This window comes from Pristiophorus japonicus, chromosome 10 (assembly GCF_044704955.1).
Source record: "Pristiophorus japonicus isolate sPriJap1 chromosome 10, sPriJap1.hap1, whole genome shotgun sequence".
NCBI classification, from domain to species: domain Eukaryota; kingdom Metazoa; phylum Chordata; class Chondrichthyes; family Pristiophoridae; genus Pristiophorus; species Pristiophorus japonicus.
Window position 1 is genome coordinate 175,776,438 of NC_091986.1, and position 18,944 is coordinate 175,795,381.

Here is an 18,944-nt window from a genome sequence, read left to right on the forward strand (position 1 = left end):
TTAGTTTTCCTGTTATGATTGTATCATGTCAAAAACACAACTTTTTGTTCTAGTTTATTTTGTTAATTTTAGATTTCTATGTCATTATAGTAAAATGTTCTGTTATCCACTGTTGTAGGAGGTATTAGCATCACTTTTTTCAGAAACATAGAGATGACTTTCTGCAGGTCTTGATTCCCCACCTGTAATGCCACATGAAACTGAGTACTATATTTTATTTAAAAATCTCGCATATGCTTATTTCCTCTCCCTCTTCCATGCCCATCCCCTTTTCTGAAACTTTTCCGCCATCTGTCTGCCTTCATCCACCCCTCTTCTGATCCTCTCCACCATATCTCTTGCTCTCTCTTTCTTCCCACCTCCCCTCTCCAAGTGTTATTAACACTGTTGACTATTCTATCCTCCTCTAATAGCTCCCCATCAAATCCATTTCATACTTATTTGGGGAGACTGGGGCACTTGGGATTGTTCTCCTTCAAGCAGAGATGGTTAAGATGAGATTTGATAGAGGTGTTCAAAATCATGAACGGTTTTGATAGAGTAAATAAGGAGAAACTGTTTCCAGTGTTAGAAGAGTCGGAAACCAGTGGACACAGATTTAAGGTAATTGGCAAAAGGCGACATGAGGATTTTTTTTTATGCAGCGAGTTGTGATTTGGAATGCATTGTAGTAACTTTGAAAAGGGAATTGGATAAATACTTGAAGGAAAAACTTTACCGGGCTATGGGGACAGAGCTGGTGAGTGAGACTAATTGGAAAGCTCTTCCCAAGAGTCGGTACAGGCACGATGGCCCAAATGACGACCACCTGTGCTGTATCATTCTATGATTCTGTATCAATTCGGACTCAACAGGAAGGTTATATTTGAGCCAGTGCTCATTGCTGACATCTGAACTGGAGGAATTCTTCTGTATTTATGGCTGAGAAGCTGAAAATTTCTTGGCCCCCCCGTGTCTTTTTAGGCGTCGGTTACTTTATTAGTATTGATTAGGGAACCTTATTCATTTGCTTTAGGAGGTGGCTATACTATCTATGAAAGGAGCGAGAAAATGAATGAGAGGAGGTAGTGACAATGGGTTTTGCTCATAGGATTCAGGAGTAACTGTTACTTATCCAGTTGCCATTCAATCCACTCTCATAAACTCTTAAATTGCTTTGCGAATGAGACCAGCCATTGAGTCAAAGCCAACCAGGAATTTAATACTTTGGATTTGTTTTTGTTAGTTTAGTTTTTGGATGTTTGAATTAGAAAATTAGCAGATCAATCTGAAATAATTTTGGAAAATTATATTGTATATAAGCACAAAACTGATCAAGCATAGGGAGGATGAACGCCTGGTCCGAATGGATTGCATCCACACATATTAAAAGAAGGTAGGGAAGAGATAGCAGAGGCAAATGATGATATTAGAGGACTGTCGGACAGCTAATCTGATTTTTACGTTTAAAAAGGAGAAAGAACAAATCCTGAAAACTATAGATCCATTCGTGTAACTTTAGTGGTATGAATGATAATGGAATCTTTACTCCAAGATGTAATAGAAAAACATCTATTACAGGAAAGATGTGATTGCACTAGAGAGGGTACAGAGGAGATTTAGGAGGATGTTGCTAGGACGGTTAGCTATGAGGAAAGATTGGATAGGCTAGGGTTGTTTTCTTTGGAACAGGGGAGGTTGAGGGGAGACTTATTGAGGTATATGAAATTATGAGCGGCCTAGATAGAGTGGATAGGAAGGACCTATTTCCCTTAACAGAGGGGCATAGATATGAAGTAATTGGTAGAAGGATTGCAGGGGATTGAGCATTTTTTTCACTCAGAGCGTGGGAAGTGGTGTTCCACAGGGATCACTGCTGGGACCACTGCTGTTCACCATTTACATTAATGATTTGGAATTGGAAGTACAGTTTCAAAATTTGCGGATGGCACCAAATTGGGAGGTGTAGTTAATGCAAAGGAAGCATGTGACAAAATACAGGAAGACATAAATAAGTTGGCAGAATGGGCATGTAATTAGCAAATTAATTTCAATACAGATAAATTTTGAGGTGCATTTTGGAAAGACGTAAATAAGGAGGCCTCATACTGCTCGGATGATAAAAGTCTGAATGGGGTAGAGGGGTACAGATACACAAATCACTAAAAGTAGTAGGTTAATAAGGCCATTATAAAAAGCAAACCAAAAAACGAGGTTCGATACAAGTTTAACATCACTTCTGAGAAGTGATGTTAAGCTTGTATTGAAACTTGGTTAGACCACACTTGAAGTACTGTGCACAGTTCTGGTCTCCATATATAAAAAGGATATAGAGGCATTGGAGAAGGTGCAAAAAAGATCCACAAGATTGATACAAGAACTGAGAAGACATATACTGAGCAGGCTGGGGCTGTTTTCTCCAGAAACAAGAAGACTGAGGAGTGGCCTGATAGAGGTCTTCAAGATAATGAAAGGTTTTGATAGGGTGAATTCATTTGTGGGATAGTCCAAAACTAGAGGGCATAAATATAAGATAGTCTCTAATAAATCCAATAGGGAATTCAGGAGAAACCTCTTTACCCAAAGAATGGTAAGTCTGTGAAATGCGCTACCACAAGAATAGTTGAAGCAAATAGCATGGATGCTTTTAAGGGGAAGCAAGATAATCACAAAAGGGAAAAGGAATAGAAGGATATGCTGATCGGGTTAGATGAAGTAGGGTGAGTGGAGGCTCGTGTGGAGAATAAATGCTGGCATATACCAGTTGGTCCAAATGGCCTGTTTCTATGCTGAACACTCGATGTAAAACACTGAAATATATTTTAGTGGGGTCACTAAAGATGTGCTACAAAGGATTAGTAGTTTACTGCCTGAAGGTGTATAGTTTGATTTGAGTATGGCAATCATACTGCTCCAAATATAATTTTAGTTGGTGGTCTGTATGGAGTTTTCCCAGCAGGCTAAAATGGAAGTTGTGCAGCAACAATAACTTACATTGAAACATAGAAACATAGAAAATAGGTGCAGGAGCAGGCCATTCAGCCCTTCTAGCCTGCACCGCCATTCAATGAGTTCATGGCTGAACATGAAACTTCAGTACCCCCTTCCTGCTTTCTCGCCATAACCCTTGATCCCCCGAGTAGTAAGGACTTCATCTAACTCCCTTTTGAATATATTTAGTGAATTGGCCTCAACTACTTTCTGTGGTAGAGAATTCCACAGGTTCACCACTCTCTGGGTGAAGAAGTTTCTCCTCATCTCGGTCCTAAATGGCTTACCCCTTATCCTCAGACTGTGACCCCTGGTTCTGGACCTCCCCAACATTGGGAACATTCTTTCTGCATCTAACCTGTCTAAACCCGTCAGAATTTTAAACGTTTCTATGAGGTCCCCTCTCATTCTTCTGAACTCCAGTGAATACAAGCCCAATTGATCCAATCTTTCTTGATAGGTCAGTCCCGCCATCCCGGGAATCAGTCTGGTGAACCTTCGCTGCACTCCCTCAATAGCAAGAATGTCCTTCCTCAAGTTAGGAGACCAAAACTGTACACAATACTCCAGGTGTGGCCTCACCAAGGCCCTGTACAACTGTAGCAACACCTCCCTGCCCCTGTATTCAAATCCCCTCGCTATGAAGGCCAACATGCCATTTGCTTTCTTAACCGCCTGCTGTACCTGCATGCCAACCTTCAATGACTGATGTACCATGACACCCAGGTCTCGTTGCACCTTCCCTTTTCCTAATCTGTCACCATTCAGATAATAGTCTGTCTCTCTGTTTTTACCACCAAAGTGGATAACCTCACATTTATCCACATTATACTTCATCTGCCATGCATTTGCCCACTCACCTAACCTATCCAAGTCACTCTGCAGCCTAATAGCATCCTCCTCGCAGCTCACACTGCCACCCAACTTAGTATCATCCGCAAATTTGGAGATACTGCATTTAATCCCCTCGTCTAAATCATTAATGTACAATGTAAACAGCTGGGGCCCCAGCACAGAACCTTGCGGCACTCCACTAGTCACTGCCTGCCATTCTGAAAAGTACCCGTTTACTCCTACTCTTTGCTTCCTGTCTGACAACCAGTTCTCAATCCACGTCAGCACACTACCCCCAATCCCATGTGCTTTAACTTTGCACATTAATCTCTTGTGTGGGACCTTGTCGAAAGCCTTCTGAAAGTCCAAATATACCACATCAACTGGTTCTCCTTTGTCCACTTTACTGGAAACATCCTCAAAAAATTCCAGAAGATTTGTCAAGCATGATTTCCCTTTCACAAATCCATGCTGACTTCGACCTATCATGTCACCATTTTCCAGATGCACTGCTATGACATCCTTAATAATTGATTCCATCATTTTACCCACTACTGAGGTCAGGCTGACCGGTCTATAATTCCCTGTTTTCTCTCTCCCTCCTTTTTTAAAAAGTGGGGTTACATTGGCTACCCTCCACTCCATAGGAACTGATCCAGAGTCAATGGAATGTTGGAAAATGACTGTCAATGCATCCGCTATTTCCAAGGCCACCTCCTTAAGTACTCTAGGATGCAGGCCATCAGGCCCTGGGGATTTATCGGCCTTCAATCCCATCAATTTCCCCAACACAATTTCCCGACTAATAAAGATTTCCCTCAGTTCCTCTTCCTTACTAGACCCTCTGACCCCTTTTATATATTGATATGACACTTTTAATGTAGTAAAAATGTCCCAAGTTATCAGACAAAATTTGTGACATTGAGATATTAGAACAGGTGAGCAAAAGCCAAGACAAAGAGTTTTAAAGAGAGACTTAAAGTAGGAGCGAAAGGTAGAGAGGCCAAAGGCTTTAGTGTGGGAATTCCAGAGCTTAAGGCTGAGGCACAACCTCCAATGGTGGCGCGATGAATATTGGGGATGCACACGAGGCCAGAATTGGAGGAGCGCAAAGATTGTCGGGAGGTGGGAGGTAGTGGGAGTTATACGTCTGGAGGAAGTGACAGAGATTGGGAGGGGTAAGGCCATGAAGGGATTTGAACACAAGGATGAGAATTTTAAAATTGAGCCATTGCTGGACCTGTAGCCATTGCAGGTCAGTGAGCACGGGAGATGGGTGAATGGGATGGTGCAAGCTACGATACGGGCAGCTAAGTTTTGGATGAGCTCAGGTTTATGATGGGAGGCCGGCCAAGAAAGTCTCGAGGTAACAAAGACATGGACGAGGGTTTTAGCAGCAGATTTGCTAAAGCAGAGGTGAAGATGGGTGATGTTACAGATGTGAAAGCAGGCCATCTTGGTAATGTGCATGATGGAAGATGTGGCACCTTCTGAGAGCAGTGAATGAATCAGTGGTGTTATTTTAATTAGTCCTAAACTGTCCTTTAGTTTATCATATTTTTGGGGAATTTTGTTTAGCATAGGGATTTCTGTAGCACATTCTATATTGCCCAAAATAAGAACAAAAGTAGATTTTTCTACATAATTGCATTTTTAAAAATATTCTTGTCAATTTTTTCCCTTCCTCTCCTTTCCCCTTCCTTTGAATGCATTATTTCCTTGTTGGGATATAGTTCCATTATTCTTGAGCAAGTATTAACAATGAAAGTTAACAGGATATTTGACGGAGGGTCATCATAGTTGAACTCTATTCTTTTCTCCGAGGTTCACTTGCACTTGTAGCAAGGATTGTTGGTTAGTGTTCTCGAATGGGAGCTGTGACTGATTTTGTACTCCCTGAGGCAGGAGCACTAAGGCTGTAATTGTTGTGCTCCTGCTTCCATGGCTGATTTAGATAACTCCGGATAGAGTGGAGATCAAACACAGAACCCTCTGAGCTCATCTTATTTAATGATGAACTTGCTGTGCCAATGGGGGAGCTTACTTCAAGTAGGTTTGTAAAAATCACTGATGCTGAACATTATAGCCTGAAACAGGTGGAAATACAGTAGATTTAAATGCTTTGAAATTGTGTGATATTTTAAAAGATGAAACCGCTAAACATTTTTTCCTTTTTTCTCTTCCCCGATGACAGCTGGTTGGTGGAGAATTTGATTTGGAAATTAACTTCATCATTCAGGATGCAGAGAGTATAGCATGCATGATAGAACTTCTTGAACACTGTGATGTCACCTGCCAGGCAGAGATTTGGAGTATGTTCACAGCCATTCTGCGCAAGAGTGTACGCAACCTTCAAGCAAGCACAGAAGTTGGACTCATTGAACAAGTGCTACTAAAGATGAGCAAAGTGGATGACATGATAGCAGGTATTGATTATTTAAGCTATGTTTATAACACTGTATCTGCTGAAATACAGATTTCATTAAGCTTGACACACTTGATGCTTATTGTGAAGAAAGTCAAACATAGTGTTTGCCTTTTTATTTTTAATCAGAAAATACTTCACTGTGAAAAGAAGTAAATTGGCAGAATAAAATTCAGTGATTTTGATGGCATTTATTGTTTTTCAATGCATTTCAGCAAGTATGGCAATTTGAGCATCCTGAAAATAATAAAGCAATTACCATGTGTCTCTCTTTCCCCCTCCCCAACTTCACTTCTCTTACTTACTCTCCTCCATTGCAGTTTTTCACTCTCCTCTACTTCTGGGACTAAAGGTAGACAAGTCCCCTGGGCCTGATGGCATGCATCCCAGGGTCTTAAGAGAGGGGCTGCAGAGATCGTGGATGCATTGGTTGTAATCCACCAAAATTCCCTGGATTCTGGAGAGATCCCAGCGGACTGGAAAACCGCAAATATAACGCTCCTGTTTAAGAAAGGAGGGAGGCAGAAAGCAGGAAACTATAGACCAGTTAGCCTAACATCTGTCATTGGGAAAATGCTGGAGTCCATCATTAAGGAAATAGTAGCAGGACATTTAGAAAATCATAATGCAGTCAAGCAGAGTCAGCATGGTTTTATGAAAGAGAAATCATGTTTGACAAATTTTCTGGAGTTCTTTGAGGATATAACGAGCAGGGTGGATAAATGGGAACCAGTAGATGTTGTGTATTTGTATTTCCAGAAAGCATTCTATAAGGTGCCACATAAAAGGTTACTGCACAAAATAAGAGCTCACCGGGTTGAGGATAATATATTAGTGTTATGTATGAATAAAGTGTCTGACTAGATACTGTGAGCTCAAAGTAAAGTGTGACCGTAGTCTTTTATTGCAGGTCTCCAGAGTGCTTCTCCAGCCTGTGAGGCCTCCTTAAGTACAGGTGCTCCCAAGGGATTATGGGATCCCTTGGGACTCCAGGGGATGAGCCCTCCAGTGGCTACACAAGGTATATATAGGTTTACATATATAACAACTAGCATGGATAGAGGATTGGCTAACTAACAGAAAACAGAGAGTCGGGATAAATGTGTAATTTTCAGGTTGTCAAACAGTAACTAGTGGAGTGCCACAGGGATCAGTGCTGAGGCCTCAATTGTTTACAATTTATATTAATGACTTGGATGAAGGAACCGAGTGCAATGTAGCCAAATTTGCTGATGGATACAAAGATAGGTGGGAAAACAAGTTGTGAGGAGGACGCAAATAATCTACAAAGAAATATAAATAGGCTAAGTGAATGGAAAAACATTTGGCAGATGGAGTATAATGTGGGATAATGTGAGGTTATCCACTTTGTTCGGAAAAATAAAAAAGCAAATTATTATTTAAATTGTGAGAATATAAAATGCTGCAGTACAGAGGGATCTGCGGGTCTTTGTACAGGTTGGACCTCTCTGGTCTGGCACCCTTGGGACCTGACTGGTGCCGGACCAGAGAATTTTCCGAACCAAGGTAGGTCAACTGGTGGCAACGACCCGGGCGCGTTCTGCGCATGCGCTGTGCAGAAGCCTGCTGCACAGCATTTAGTCATCCAGAATCACTCCGTTTTTTAAAATCCTCAAGCCCAGCTTCTGCACCTAAGTCAGCTGCCTGTCTTTCACTTGCTCGGCCCACTTACCTCAATGAACAGCAACACCCCAAAAAAACTACATACATACACACAAAAAAAACTAGAGATTGGAGATAAAGTGGAGGATAAAGTCAAGGAGAGATGCCGACCCTTCCCCATGTTCCTATTCCCGGTGCAAGTCCGTGTGTAAGCTGTGAGCAGAGCCTGAGTGGTGGAAGCGGCAACCTCCTTGCATGACGCACGCGCACACAGCACGCACACCACGCACACCCCACACACACACACACACACCACACACACATACACACACCGCACGCGCACGCACACGCCCCACGCACACGCCCCGCACACACGTGCACACACACCACGCACCCTCCCCCCGTGAGAGACAGCAAGCTGCAGGCAGCGCCATTGTGCAACATGCCCGCACTCTGTGGCTCCTGCTCCCAGCCTGTGGGCGTGGTCCCCCCAGCACCAGCAGAACCCGCACTGACTGACAGCCGCTTCAGCCAGTAGCTGTGCACACACGCCGCAGCAGCCCAGCCCAGCCCGCTTAAAGGGGCAGTCCATGCCGGGACTGATGTGGGACCAGGGATGTTTCCAGTCTCAAGGGTTCAAGACTGGAGAGGTACAACTTGTACATGAAACACAAAACATTAGCAAGCAGGTACAGCAAGTAATGAGGAAGGTAAAGGGAATGTTGGCCTTTATTGCAAGGGGGGGGATAGAGTATAAACTTAAGGAAGTCCTGCTACAACTGTACAGGGCATTGGCAAGACCACACCTGGAGTACTGCGTACAGTTTTGGTCTCCTTATTTAAGGAAGGATATACTTGCATTGAAGGCAGTTCAGAGAAGATTCATGAGGTTGATTCCTGAGATGAAGGGGTTGTCATATGAAGAAAGGTTGGGCCTATACTAATTAGAGTTTAAGAAGACTGAGCGGTGATCTTATTGAAACATATAAGATTCTGAGGGGGCTCGACAAGGTAGAGGATGTTTCCCGTCTTGGGGGAATCTAGAACTAGGGGGCATAGTTTCAGAATAAGGGGTCACCCATTTAAAATGGAAATGAGGAGGAATTTCTTCTCTGAGGGTCGTGAATCTTTGGAATTCCCTACCCTAGAGAGCTGTGGGGGCTTATCATTGAATATATTTAAGGTAGATAGACAGATTTTTGAATGAAAAGGGAGTCGAGGGTTATGGGGAGCGGATGGGCAAGTGGAGTTGAGGCCAGGATCAGATTAGCCATGATCATATTGAATGGTGGTGCAGGCTCGAAGGGCCGAATGGCCTACTCCTGCATCTACTTTCTATGTTTCGATGTTTGGAAATTCGGTAACTCGGGTAAACGAATTTTCCGATGGGGCGAATTTACTAACTGCAACAATGGAACAGAAAGTTTAATTGAACTGTTCGGGCTGTGCGTTCAGTTATTATTTGTCTGTAACTCTTCCTCCATCCATTGGGTATCCGTTCCACCCCTTCAGTTTCTGGGTCCGGATGGCCAATCCCGAACTGTCTGACTGGGTTCTGTCGTCCATTTTGAGAGTTTTATCGGACTTTCTTCATTCGCTGGTGATTATTGTACACAACTATCCCACTCATATCTCATCCACTATCCCTGTGATCACAGCACGCCACTTCTCACACTGATGGGACATGACAAAGAACCACGAGCTCCTTAGTCAAGGATCCAAACTGATGCTGTCCGCAGAGATCAGTCAACTTCACCCAGCCCCTCTTCTTCAGAATTCCTCGTGTGGCCCCTTAACCAAGCGATCAGTTGGAATTCATTTCTCCTGAAAATCGTTCACTTCGTCTTCCTGAGGCCAATATAATTGGCTGCAGTCTGCTGGTGCTGAATATGAGAGAGACACACACGGAAACACACACAAAACACAACTCCTCCACAGTCACGCTAACTGATTTTGTCCCGAATCTCGCAATATTTTAAATTCCGTAATGGTGGGTTTTCTGTTACATTCTGCAAATCCCCTGGGAGGACAGGCGCACCAACATCAGTGTCCTCGACCAGACTAACATCCCCAGTATTGAAGCACTGACCACACTCAATCAGCTTCGCTGGGCTGGCCACATAGTTCACGTGCCAGACATGAGACTCCCTAAGCAAATGCTTTATGCGGAGCTCCTTCATGGTAAATGAGCCAAAGGAGGACAGCGGAAATGTTATAAGGACACCCTCAAAGCCTCCCTGGTAAAGTGCGACATCACCACTGACACCTGGGAGACCCTGGCCGAAGACTGCCCGAGGTGGAGAAAGTACATCCGGGAGGGCGTCGAGTTCTTTGACTCCCAACGCAAAGAGCGTGAAGAGGTCAAGCGCAGGCAGCGGAAGGAGTGCGCAGCAAACCAGCCCCACCAACCCTTTCCCTTGACGAATGTCTGTCCCACCTATAACAGGGTCTGTGGCTCTCGTATCGGACTATTCAGCCATCAAAGAACTCACTTTGGGAGTGGAAGCAAGTCTTCCTCGATTCCGAGGGACTGCCTATGATGATGATGATGACGTTACATACGTATCCGGGTAAACGAGAGTTTACTGTATGTTGTAAGTGTGTTGGACAATAGCAGCAGGAAAATCTCTCGTCGGATCATGGGGTTTATATTTCCTCCTCTAGTCACAGGAGGAATTTTTTTTAGTCTTGTGGAAGATTTGCCTTTTGTGATTGAAAATGTGCCTGAACTGCTGTTTGTCAAACACATGGTTGGTTTCTATTAAAGAATGATCAGTAGGTTCATTGATTATGTTGGGCCATGCAACAATTACAATCTTGCTTGTAACAGTCTAGATATACTTTAGTTTCTGTATTGATGCAGTACATCAATAACAAAAGTGACATAACTGGAGTTGAAGTTGCTGACCTGAGGGCGATTTGAATTTTGGTAATCAGGGTTTCAGCTCTTGATCACTATCCAGTAATATCTGCAGTTAGTATGCATCACCACGAGCAAGGATAGGATCATTTTGGAGTGTGACACCCTTCCCTAGAGTGCAATGGATTCTTAAGGAGGTAGTCTCAGACTGATTGGGGTTCACTTCGGCTGCAGGAGACCTGTAATTAGTGCAAACTGAACTAACTTACAATATTCAGTGTTTCAGTAATAATTGTTAATACCAAATAGTTCTCTACAATTCTTATACTTGTGGGCGCATCACTGTTCATGCATTGAAGTATGTCTACATAGCGATATACTTTAACTACATAGGATTTATAGCACAGAAATAAGCCATTCAGCCTGTTAGCTATGTTAACTGGGTTTTACCTGCCACCAGAGGGCGCGACTGTCGGAGTCCTAATGGTCACTGGCAGACACGTGCAAGCCCTGTATATAATGTTGGCAGCCTTGTTGAATCTTCACTTTGAGAATAAATAAACTGGAGTACGGTCATGCCTGAACTAGCTCACCGTACTTAGCCTCGTGGAGTTATTTGATACTTAACAATTGGCGACGAGTTAAAAATACGAACTTTCACGGAACCATGTCTGATAGAATTTTTGGAGAGATTCGTGGAAGGGGAAGACCGGGAAGATTTCACTGATCGCCTCGACCAGTACTTCGTAGCCAACGGATTGGAAGGAACTGATAACGCAATTAAGTGCAGGGCGGTTCTCCTCACCGTTTGTGGTTCAAAAATTTATGGCCTTATCAAGAATCTACTCTCACCAACTCGACCAATGGAGAAGACTTACGATGAATTGTGTACGCTGGTTCGGAACCACTTTAAACCGAAGGAAAACATCATCATGGCGAAGCGGAGCGGGCTGTCCAAACCATTAAGCATAGCCTAAAATGTGTGACTCACAGCTCCCTACAGATCTGCTTGACCCGCATTCTGTTCAGTTACCGGACGAGCCCCACTCGCTCACCGGGGTCCCTCCTGCCGAGCTGTTAATGAAGAGAGGCCTCAAAACCACCCAGATCTCAATGATCATGTCGAAACCAGAAGGCAATGGTACCATGATCGCGTGGCCGTATCACGTGACATCACTGTTCATGACCTTGTGTTTGTCCTGAATTATGGTCATGGTCCAAAGTGGGTTGCTGGTACGGTTGTGGCCAAGGAGGGGAACAGAGTGTTTGTAGTCAAACTGTTAAATGGCCAAACGTGCAAGCGGCACATCGACCAAACCAAACTGTGATTCACAGGCAACCCAGAAAAATTGAAGATGACATCATCGACCAACCAACTCACATCCAACCCCATCAGTTGACCCTTGTGTCATTCACGAAGACGAACCTACCATCCCCGACAGTCCTGTCAGACCGACTGCTCCACAATGCAGCAATGGTCCGACTAACTCACCCAAGCTTGGGTTCGAACTGAGAAGATCAACCAGGGAGCAGAAGGCCCCGGACTGTCTCAACTCGTAAATATAACCTGTACCAAGGACTTTGGGGGGAATGAGGTTATGTATGTTAACAGGGTTTTACCTGCTACTGGAGGGCGCGACTGTCAAGAGTCCTAATGGTCACTGGCAGACACGTGCAAGCCGTGTATATAATATTGGCAGCTATGTTGAGAATAAATAAACTGCAGTAAGGTCATGCCTGAACTAGCTCACCGTACTTAGCCTCGTGGAGTTATTCGATACTTAACACAGCCCATCCAGTCCATGCCGGCATTTATGCTCTCTTCGTGCCTCCTCTTTCCTCATCTAACTCTTATCAGCTTAACCCTCTATTCCCTTCTCCCTCATGTGCTTATCTAACCTCTCCGTAAATGCAACTGTACTATTTGCAGGAAATCTCAGCAGATCAAGCAACATCTGTGGAGAGAAACAAAGTTAACGTTTCAGGTCTGTGACTCTTCATTGAAATTTACAGCACAGAAGGAGGCCATTCCGGCTCAACGTGCCTGCGCCAGTCAACAAAGAGCAATCCAGCCTATTCCCACTTTCCGGCTCTTGGTCCATAGCCTCTTAGGTTACGGCACTTCAAATGTGCATCCAAGTACTTTTTAAATGTGGTGAGGGTTTCTGCCTTTACCACCCATTCAGACAGTGAGTTCCAGACCCCCACCAGCGTTTGGATGAAGAAATTTAGCCTCAAATCCCCTCTAAACCTACTAATTACTTTAAATCTATGTCCCCTGGTTGTTAAGGGAAATAGATATGCCCTATCCACTCTATCTAAGCCCCTCATAATTTTATACACCTCAATAAGTTCTCCCCTCAGCCTTCTCTGTTCCAAAGAAAACAAACCCAGCATATTCAATCTTTCCTCATAACTAATATTCTCCAGTCCAGGCAACATTCTCATAAATCTCCTCTGTACCCTCTCGTGCAATCACATCTTTCCTGTAATGTAGTGCCCAGAAGTGCACGCAGTACTCTAGCTGTGGCCCAGCTAGTGTTTTATACAGTTCAAGCATACCTTCCCTGCTCTTGTATTCTCTGCCTCAGCTAATAAAGGCAAATATTCCGTATGCCTTCTTAACCACCTTATCTACCTGGCCTGCTGCCTTCAGGGATCTGTGGATATGCACTCAAGGTCCCTTTGTTCCTCTACATTTCTTAGTGCACTACCATTTAACGTGTATTCCCTTGCCTTGTTAGCCCTCCCCAAATGCATTACCTCACACTTCTCTGGATTGAATTCCATTTGCCACTATAGTGCCCACCTGACCAGTTCATTGATATCTTCCTGCAGTCTACAGCTTTCTTCATTATCCAACCACGCAGCCAATTTTAGTATCCTCTGCAAACTTCTTAATCATTCAAGTCCCAACATTCAAGTCTAAATCATTGCTATATGCCACAAAAATCAAGGGATCGAGCACTGAGCCCTGTGGAACCCCACTAGAAACAGCCTTCCAGTCACAAAAACACCCATCAACCATTACCCTTTCCTTCCTGGCTATGAACCAGTTTTGGATCCAACTTGCCACTTTGCCCTGGAACCCATGGGCTTTTACTTTCGTGACCAGTCTGCCATGTGGGACCTAATTAAAAGCCTGGCTAAAATCAGATACACTACATTAAATGCACTACCCTCATCGACCCTCTGGGTTGCCTTCTCAAAAAATTCAATCAAGTTATCAGATACGACCTTCCCATAACAAATCCATGCTGACTGTCCTTGATTAATCCATGTCTTTCTAAATAACGATTTATCCTGTCCCTCAGAATTTTTTCCAATAATTTTCTCACCATCGAGGTTAAGCTGACTGGCCTGTAATTACTCGGTCTATCTCTTTCTCCCTTTTTAAACAAAGGTACAACATTAGCACTCCTCCAGTCCTCTGACACCATGCCTGTAGCTAGAGAGGACTGGAAAATGATGGTCAGAACCTCTGCTATTTCCTCTTTTGCTTCTCTTAACAGCCTGGGATATATTTTATCCACTTTCAAAACTGCTAAACCGCTTAATACTTCCTCTCTCACTATGTTTATTTCATCTAATATTTCACAATCCTCCTCCCTGATTGCAATGTGTGCATCGTCCCTCTCTTTTGTGAAAACAGATGCAAAGTATTCATTAAAACCATACCCACGTCTTCTGCCTCCACCCTTTGTCAGAACTGGAAAAGTTCAAGATGTAACAGATTCTTAAGGACGTGCAGGGGCAGTGAAAGGGGGAGGTGAGGAAAGAACAAAAAGGAAAGTCTGTGATAGGGTGGAAGGCAGAAGAGATTTAAGAGTCAAAAGGGATGATGGGCAAAAATGAGATGGTAATGGAACAAATTAAGAAACAAAAGATGAGTCTAAATGGGGTCTGAATGGCTGAATCATCACTAGCTGCCATGGAAAAGTGGAAAAAAAACAGGGGGTTTGTTTAAAAAAAAGGAGGAAAGGAAAAAAAATATATGGGCAGAAATTGTTGAACCGATGTTGAGTCCATAAGGCTGTAAAGTGCCTAAACGAAAGATGAGGTGCTGTTCCTCGAGCTTGCGAGAGCTTCATTGGAACAATGTATGAGGCCGAGGATGGAGAGATCAGAATGAGAGTGCAGCGGAAAATTAAAGTGACCGGCGACCGGAAGTTCGGGTCACGCTTACAGACTGAACGAAGGTGTTCTGCAAAACGGTCACCCAATCTGCGTTTGGTCTTGCCAATGTAGAGGAGACCACATTGTGAGCAGCGAATACGGTATACTAAATTGAAAGAAGTACAAGTAAATCGCTGTTTCACCTGGAAGGAGTGTTTGGGGCCCTGGACAGTGGGAAGGGAGGAGGTAAAAGGGCAGGTGTTGCATCTCCTGCGCTTGCACGGGAAGGTGCCATGGGAAGGGTAGCGGGTGCTGTGGGTGATTGCAGAGTGGATCAGGGTATCGCGAAGGGAGCGATCCCTTCGGAATGCTAAGCGAGGAGGGGAGGGGAAGGTGTAATTTGTGGTGGGATCACGTTGAAGGTGGCAGAAATGGTGAAGGATGATCCGTTGAACATGGCTGCATATTTCTTCCTCTACCTCGCTTCCACTATTATCTTTTATCTCTGTCCATATGGATTCTATTTTTGTCTTTCTGATAGCTATGTCACTTTTTTTATACTCCCATTATTTAGATCAACATTGAAATGAAATTAGTTGGTAGTAACTAATCTTTTCATAATTAATATAAATTGTAGCTGAATACTAGAAGTCAGTAAACATTAAAGCCATGTGCAGTATATCCAGAATGTATGGGAGTGATGTTGTAAGCCACTTGTGATAGTTCCTGCGTAACTTTTCATACCTATAGGACTTAGAATTGTGTAACTCAACATTGTTGGTTTATTTTCACGTTTGTGTCCTGGTTGTGTTCTTCATCTGTGATAACCTAAAATGTATCAATCGACATCTTTTTATTTATAGTGTGAAATATTCTCTTCTTTGCAGATCTGCTGGTTGATATGTTGGGTGTTCTTGCAAGCTATAGCATTACTGTCAAGGAACTCAAGCTGCTTTTTAGCATGCTGCGTGGGGAAAATGGATTCTGGGTAAGCTCCAGTTTTGAGAGTTAAGTATTGCAAATAAACAAGTGAAGCTGGAGAACAGCTTTATTGTAGTAGCATATAGTAGTGATTTTTGGCCATATGAATTGTTTGTGTTTAGATCTTCTGGTTTGACCAATCTTTTGCTTAAAATAAATGTATTAACTAACTTGCAATGGTAAAATGTTGCCACAGATGCATGATCAATCACATCCATCTAGGTTGAAGGCTTTTAATTCTGATCTTTTTCACAGCCAAGACATGCAGTTAAATTGCTGTCAATTCTGAATCAGATGCCACAAAGACAAGGCCCAGATACCTTCTTCAACTTTCCTGGACGGAGTGCAGCAGTAAGTTTATTATAATTGATATTGTTTAATCCTTTCTTCGCTATTTTGTATAAACACATTTAAGAATTATATAGTCCTGCTCAGTTTTTTTGAAAATAGTGTCTCAATATCAGGACCTACTTTATTTTTATGTGCACATTTTTGTGTCCTGCGCATGCGCGACATGGACTCCACCCATTTTGGTGCTGTCACGCTCAATCCAGTCGCGCATGCGCAGTATGATAAATGAGGAAGCAGGAAGTGGGGCCGCACCACGCAGCCAAACATGGAGCTGCTGCTCGAGCCTGGGTTTGCTACAAAGGCTATTGGGTTATCTCCAGGACTTTTACCTAGAATATCGCTGTGATTATATACACTAATTATATTCCCGAGTGTGTGAGGGGGGGAGGGAAAAGGGGGGTGGAGAGTGTGAGTGAGGGGAGGGGGGGGGGAAGAGAGTGTGAGGGAGGGGAGGGGGGGGGAAGAGAGTGTGAGGGAGGGGAGGGGGGGAAGAGAGTGCGAGGGAGGGGAGGGGGGGGGAAGAGAGTGTGAGGGAGGGGAGGGGGGGGAAGAGAGTGTGAGGGAGGGGAGGGGGGGAAGAGAGTGTGAGGGAGGGGAGGGGGGGAAGAGAGTGTGAGGGAGGGGAGGGGGGGAAGAGAGTGTGAGGGAGGGGAGGGGGGAGAGAGTGTGAGGGAGGGGAGGGGGGGGAGAGAGTGTGAGGGGGGGAGGGGGGGGAGAGAGTGTGAGGGAGGGGAGGGGGGGAGAGAGTGTGAGGGAGGGGAGGGGGAGAGAGAGTGTGAGGGAGGGAAGGGGGGGAGAGAGTGTGAGGGAGGGAAGGGGGGGAGAGAGTGTGAGGGAGGGAAGGGGGGGGAGAGAGTGTGAGGGAGGGGAGGGGGGGAAGAGAGTGTGAGGGAGGGGAGGGGGGGGGAAGGGAAGAGAGTGTGAGGGAGGGGAGGGGGGGGGAAGAGAGTGTGAGGGAGGGGAGGGGGGGGAAGAGAGTGTGAGGGAGGGGAGGGGGGGGAAGAGAGTGTGAGGGAGGGGAGGGGAAGAGAGTGTGAGGGAGGGGAGGGGGGGGAAGAGAGTGTGAGGGAGGGGAGGGGGGGGAAGAGAGTGTGAGGGAGGGGAGGGGGGGGAAGAGAGTGTGAGGGAGGGGAGGGGGGGAAGAGAGTGTGAGGGAGGGGAGGGGGGGAAGAGAGTGTGAGGGAGGGGAGGGGGGAAGAGAGTGTGAGGGAGGGGAGGGGGGAAGAGAGTGTGAGGGAGGGGAGGGGGGAGAGAGTGTGAGGGAGGGGAGGGGGGAAGAGAGTGTGAGGGAGGGGAGGGGGGAAGAGAGTGTGAGGGAGGGGAGGGGGGAGCGAGTGGGAGGTGGGGTGGGGGGGAGCGAGTGGGAGGTGGGGTGGGGGGGAGCGAGTGGGAGGTGGGGTGGGGGGAGCGAGTGGGAGGTGGGGTGGGGGGGAGCGAGTGGGAGGTGGGGTGGGGGGAGCGAGTGGAGGTGGGGCGGGGGGGAGCGAGGTGGAGGTGGGGCGGGGGGGAGCGAGGTGGAGGTGGGGCGGGGGGAGCGAGGTGGAGGTGGGGCGGGGGGAGAGAGGTGGAGTGGGGCGGGGGGAGCGAGGTGGAGGTGGGGCGGGGGGAGCGAGGTGGAGGTGGGGCGGGGGGGAGCGAGGTGGAGGTGGGGCGGGGGAGAGAGGTGGAGGTGGGGCGGGGGGGAGCGAGGTGGAGGTGGGGCGGGGGGAGCGAGGTGGAGGTGGGGCGGGGGGGAGCGAGGTGGAGGTGGGGCGGGGGGAGCGAGGTGGAGGTGGGGCGGGGGGGAGCGATTGGGAGGTGGGGTGGGGTGGAGCGAGTGAGAGTGGGGTGGGGGGGAGCGAGTGGAGGTGAGGTGGGGGGGAGTAGGTGGGGTGGGGGGGGGAGTAGGTGGGGTGGGGGGGAGCGGGGTGGGGTGGGGGGGAGTGAGTGGGAGGTGGGGTGGGGGGGAGTGAGTGGGAGGTGGGGTGGGGGGGAGTGAGTGGGAGGTGGGGTGGGGGGAGTGAGTGGAGGTGGGTTGGGGGGGAGTGAGTGGGAGGTGGGGTGGGGGGAGTGAGTGGGAGGTGGGGTGGGGGGGAGTGAGTGGGAGGTGGGGTGGGGGGGAGTGAGTGGGAGGTGGGGTGGGGGGAGTGAGTGGGAGGTGGGGTGGGGGGGAGTGAGTGGGAGGTTGGGTGGGGAGTGAGTGGGGGGTGGGGGGGAGTGAGTGGTGGGTGGGGTGGGGGGAGTGAGTGGGAGGTGGGGTGGGGGGGAGTGAGTGGTGGGTGGGGTGGGAGGGGAGTGAGTGGGGGGTGGGGTGGGAGGGGAGTGAGTGGGAGGTGGGGTGGGAGGGGAGTGAGTGGGAGGTGGGGTGGGAGGGGAGTGAGTGGGAGGTGGGGTGGGAGGGGAGTGAGTGGGAGGTGGGGTGGGGGGGGAGTGAGTGGGAGGTTTGGAGGGGTGTGAGGGAGTGGGAGGTGGGGAGGGGGTGGGGGGGGAGTGAGTGGGAAGTGGGGAGGGGGGTGACGGTAGGGGGAGGGAGTGGGTGTGGAGGGGGAGGGTGGGGGGGAGGGGGGGTAGTGGGTGTGGTGGGGGGGGTGGTGGGGGGTGTGGTGGGGGGGGGTGTGGGGGGGAGTGGGGGGGTGTGGGGGGGAGTGGGGGTGTGGTGGGGGGGAGTGGTGTGTGTGGTGGGGGGGAGTGGGTGGGGTGGTGGTTTGGGTGGGGGTAGTGGAGTGGGTGGGGAGGGAGGGGTAGGGTGGGGGGAGGGGAAGAGTGTGAGTGAGGGGGGGGGAAGGGAAGAGTGTGAGTGAGGGG

The 18,944-nt window shown here is 47.0% G+C and overlaps 1 protein-coding gene across 1 annotated transcript in view; it reads left to right on the top strand.

The window, feature by feature from the left end:
- Nucleotides 1–18,944, top strand: part of nbeaa (neurobeachin a) — a 1,211,357-nt gene that overhangs the window by 214,532 nt on the left and 977,881 nt on the right. The window contains exons 2-4 of the mRNA XM_070892347.1: nucleotides 5,999–6,230; nucleotides 15,716–15,816; nucleotides 16,065–16,160. Of these exons, the coding sequence (XP_070748448.1) occupies nucleotides 5,999–6,230; nucleotides 15,716–15,816; nucleotides 16,065–16,160 (429 nt within the window). The remainder of the gene's footprint in view (nucleotides 1–5,998; nucleotides 6,231–15,715; nucleotides 15,817–16,064; nucleotides 16,161–18,944) is intronic.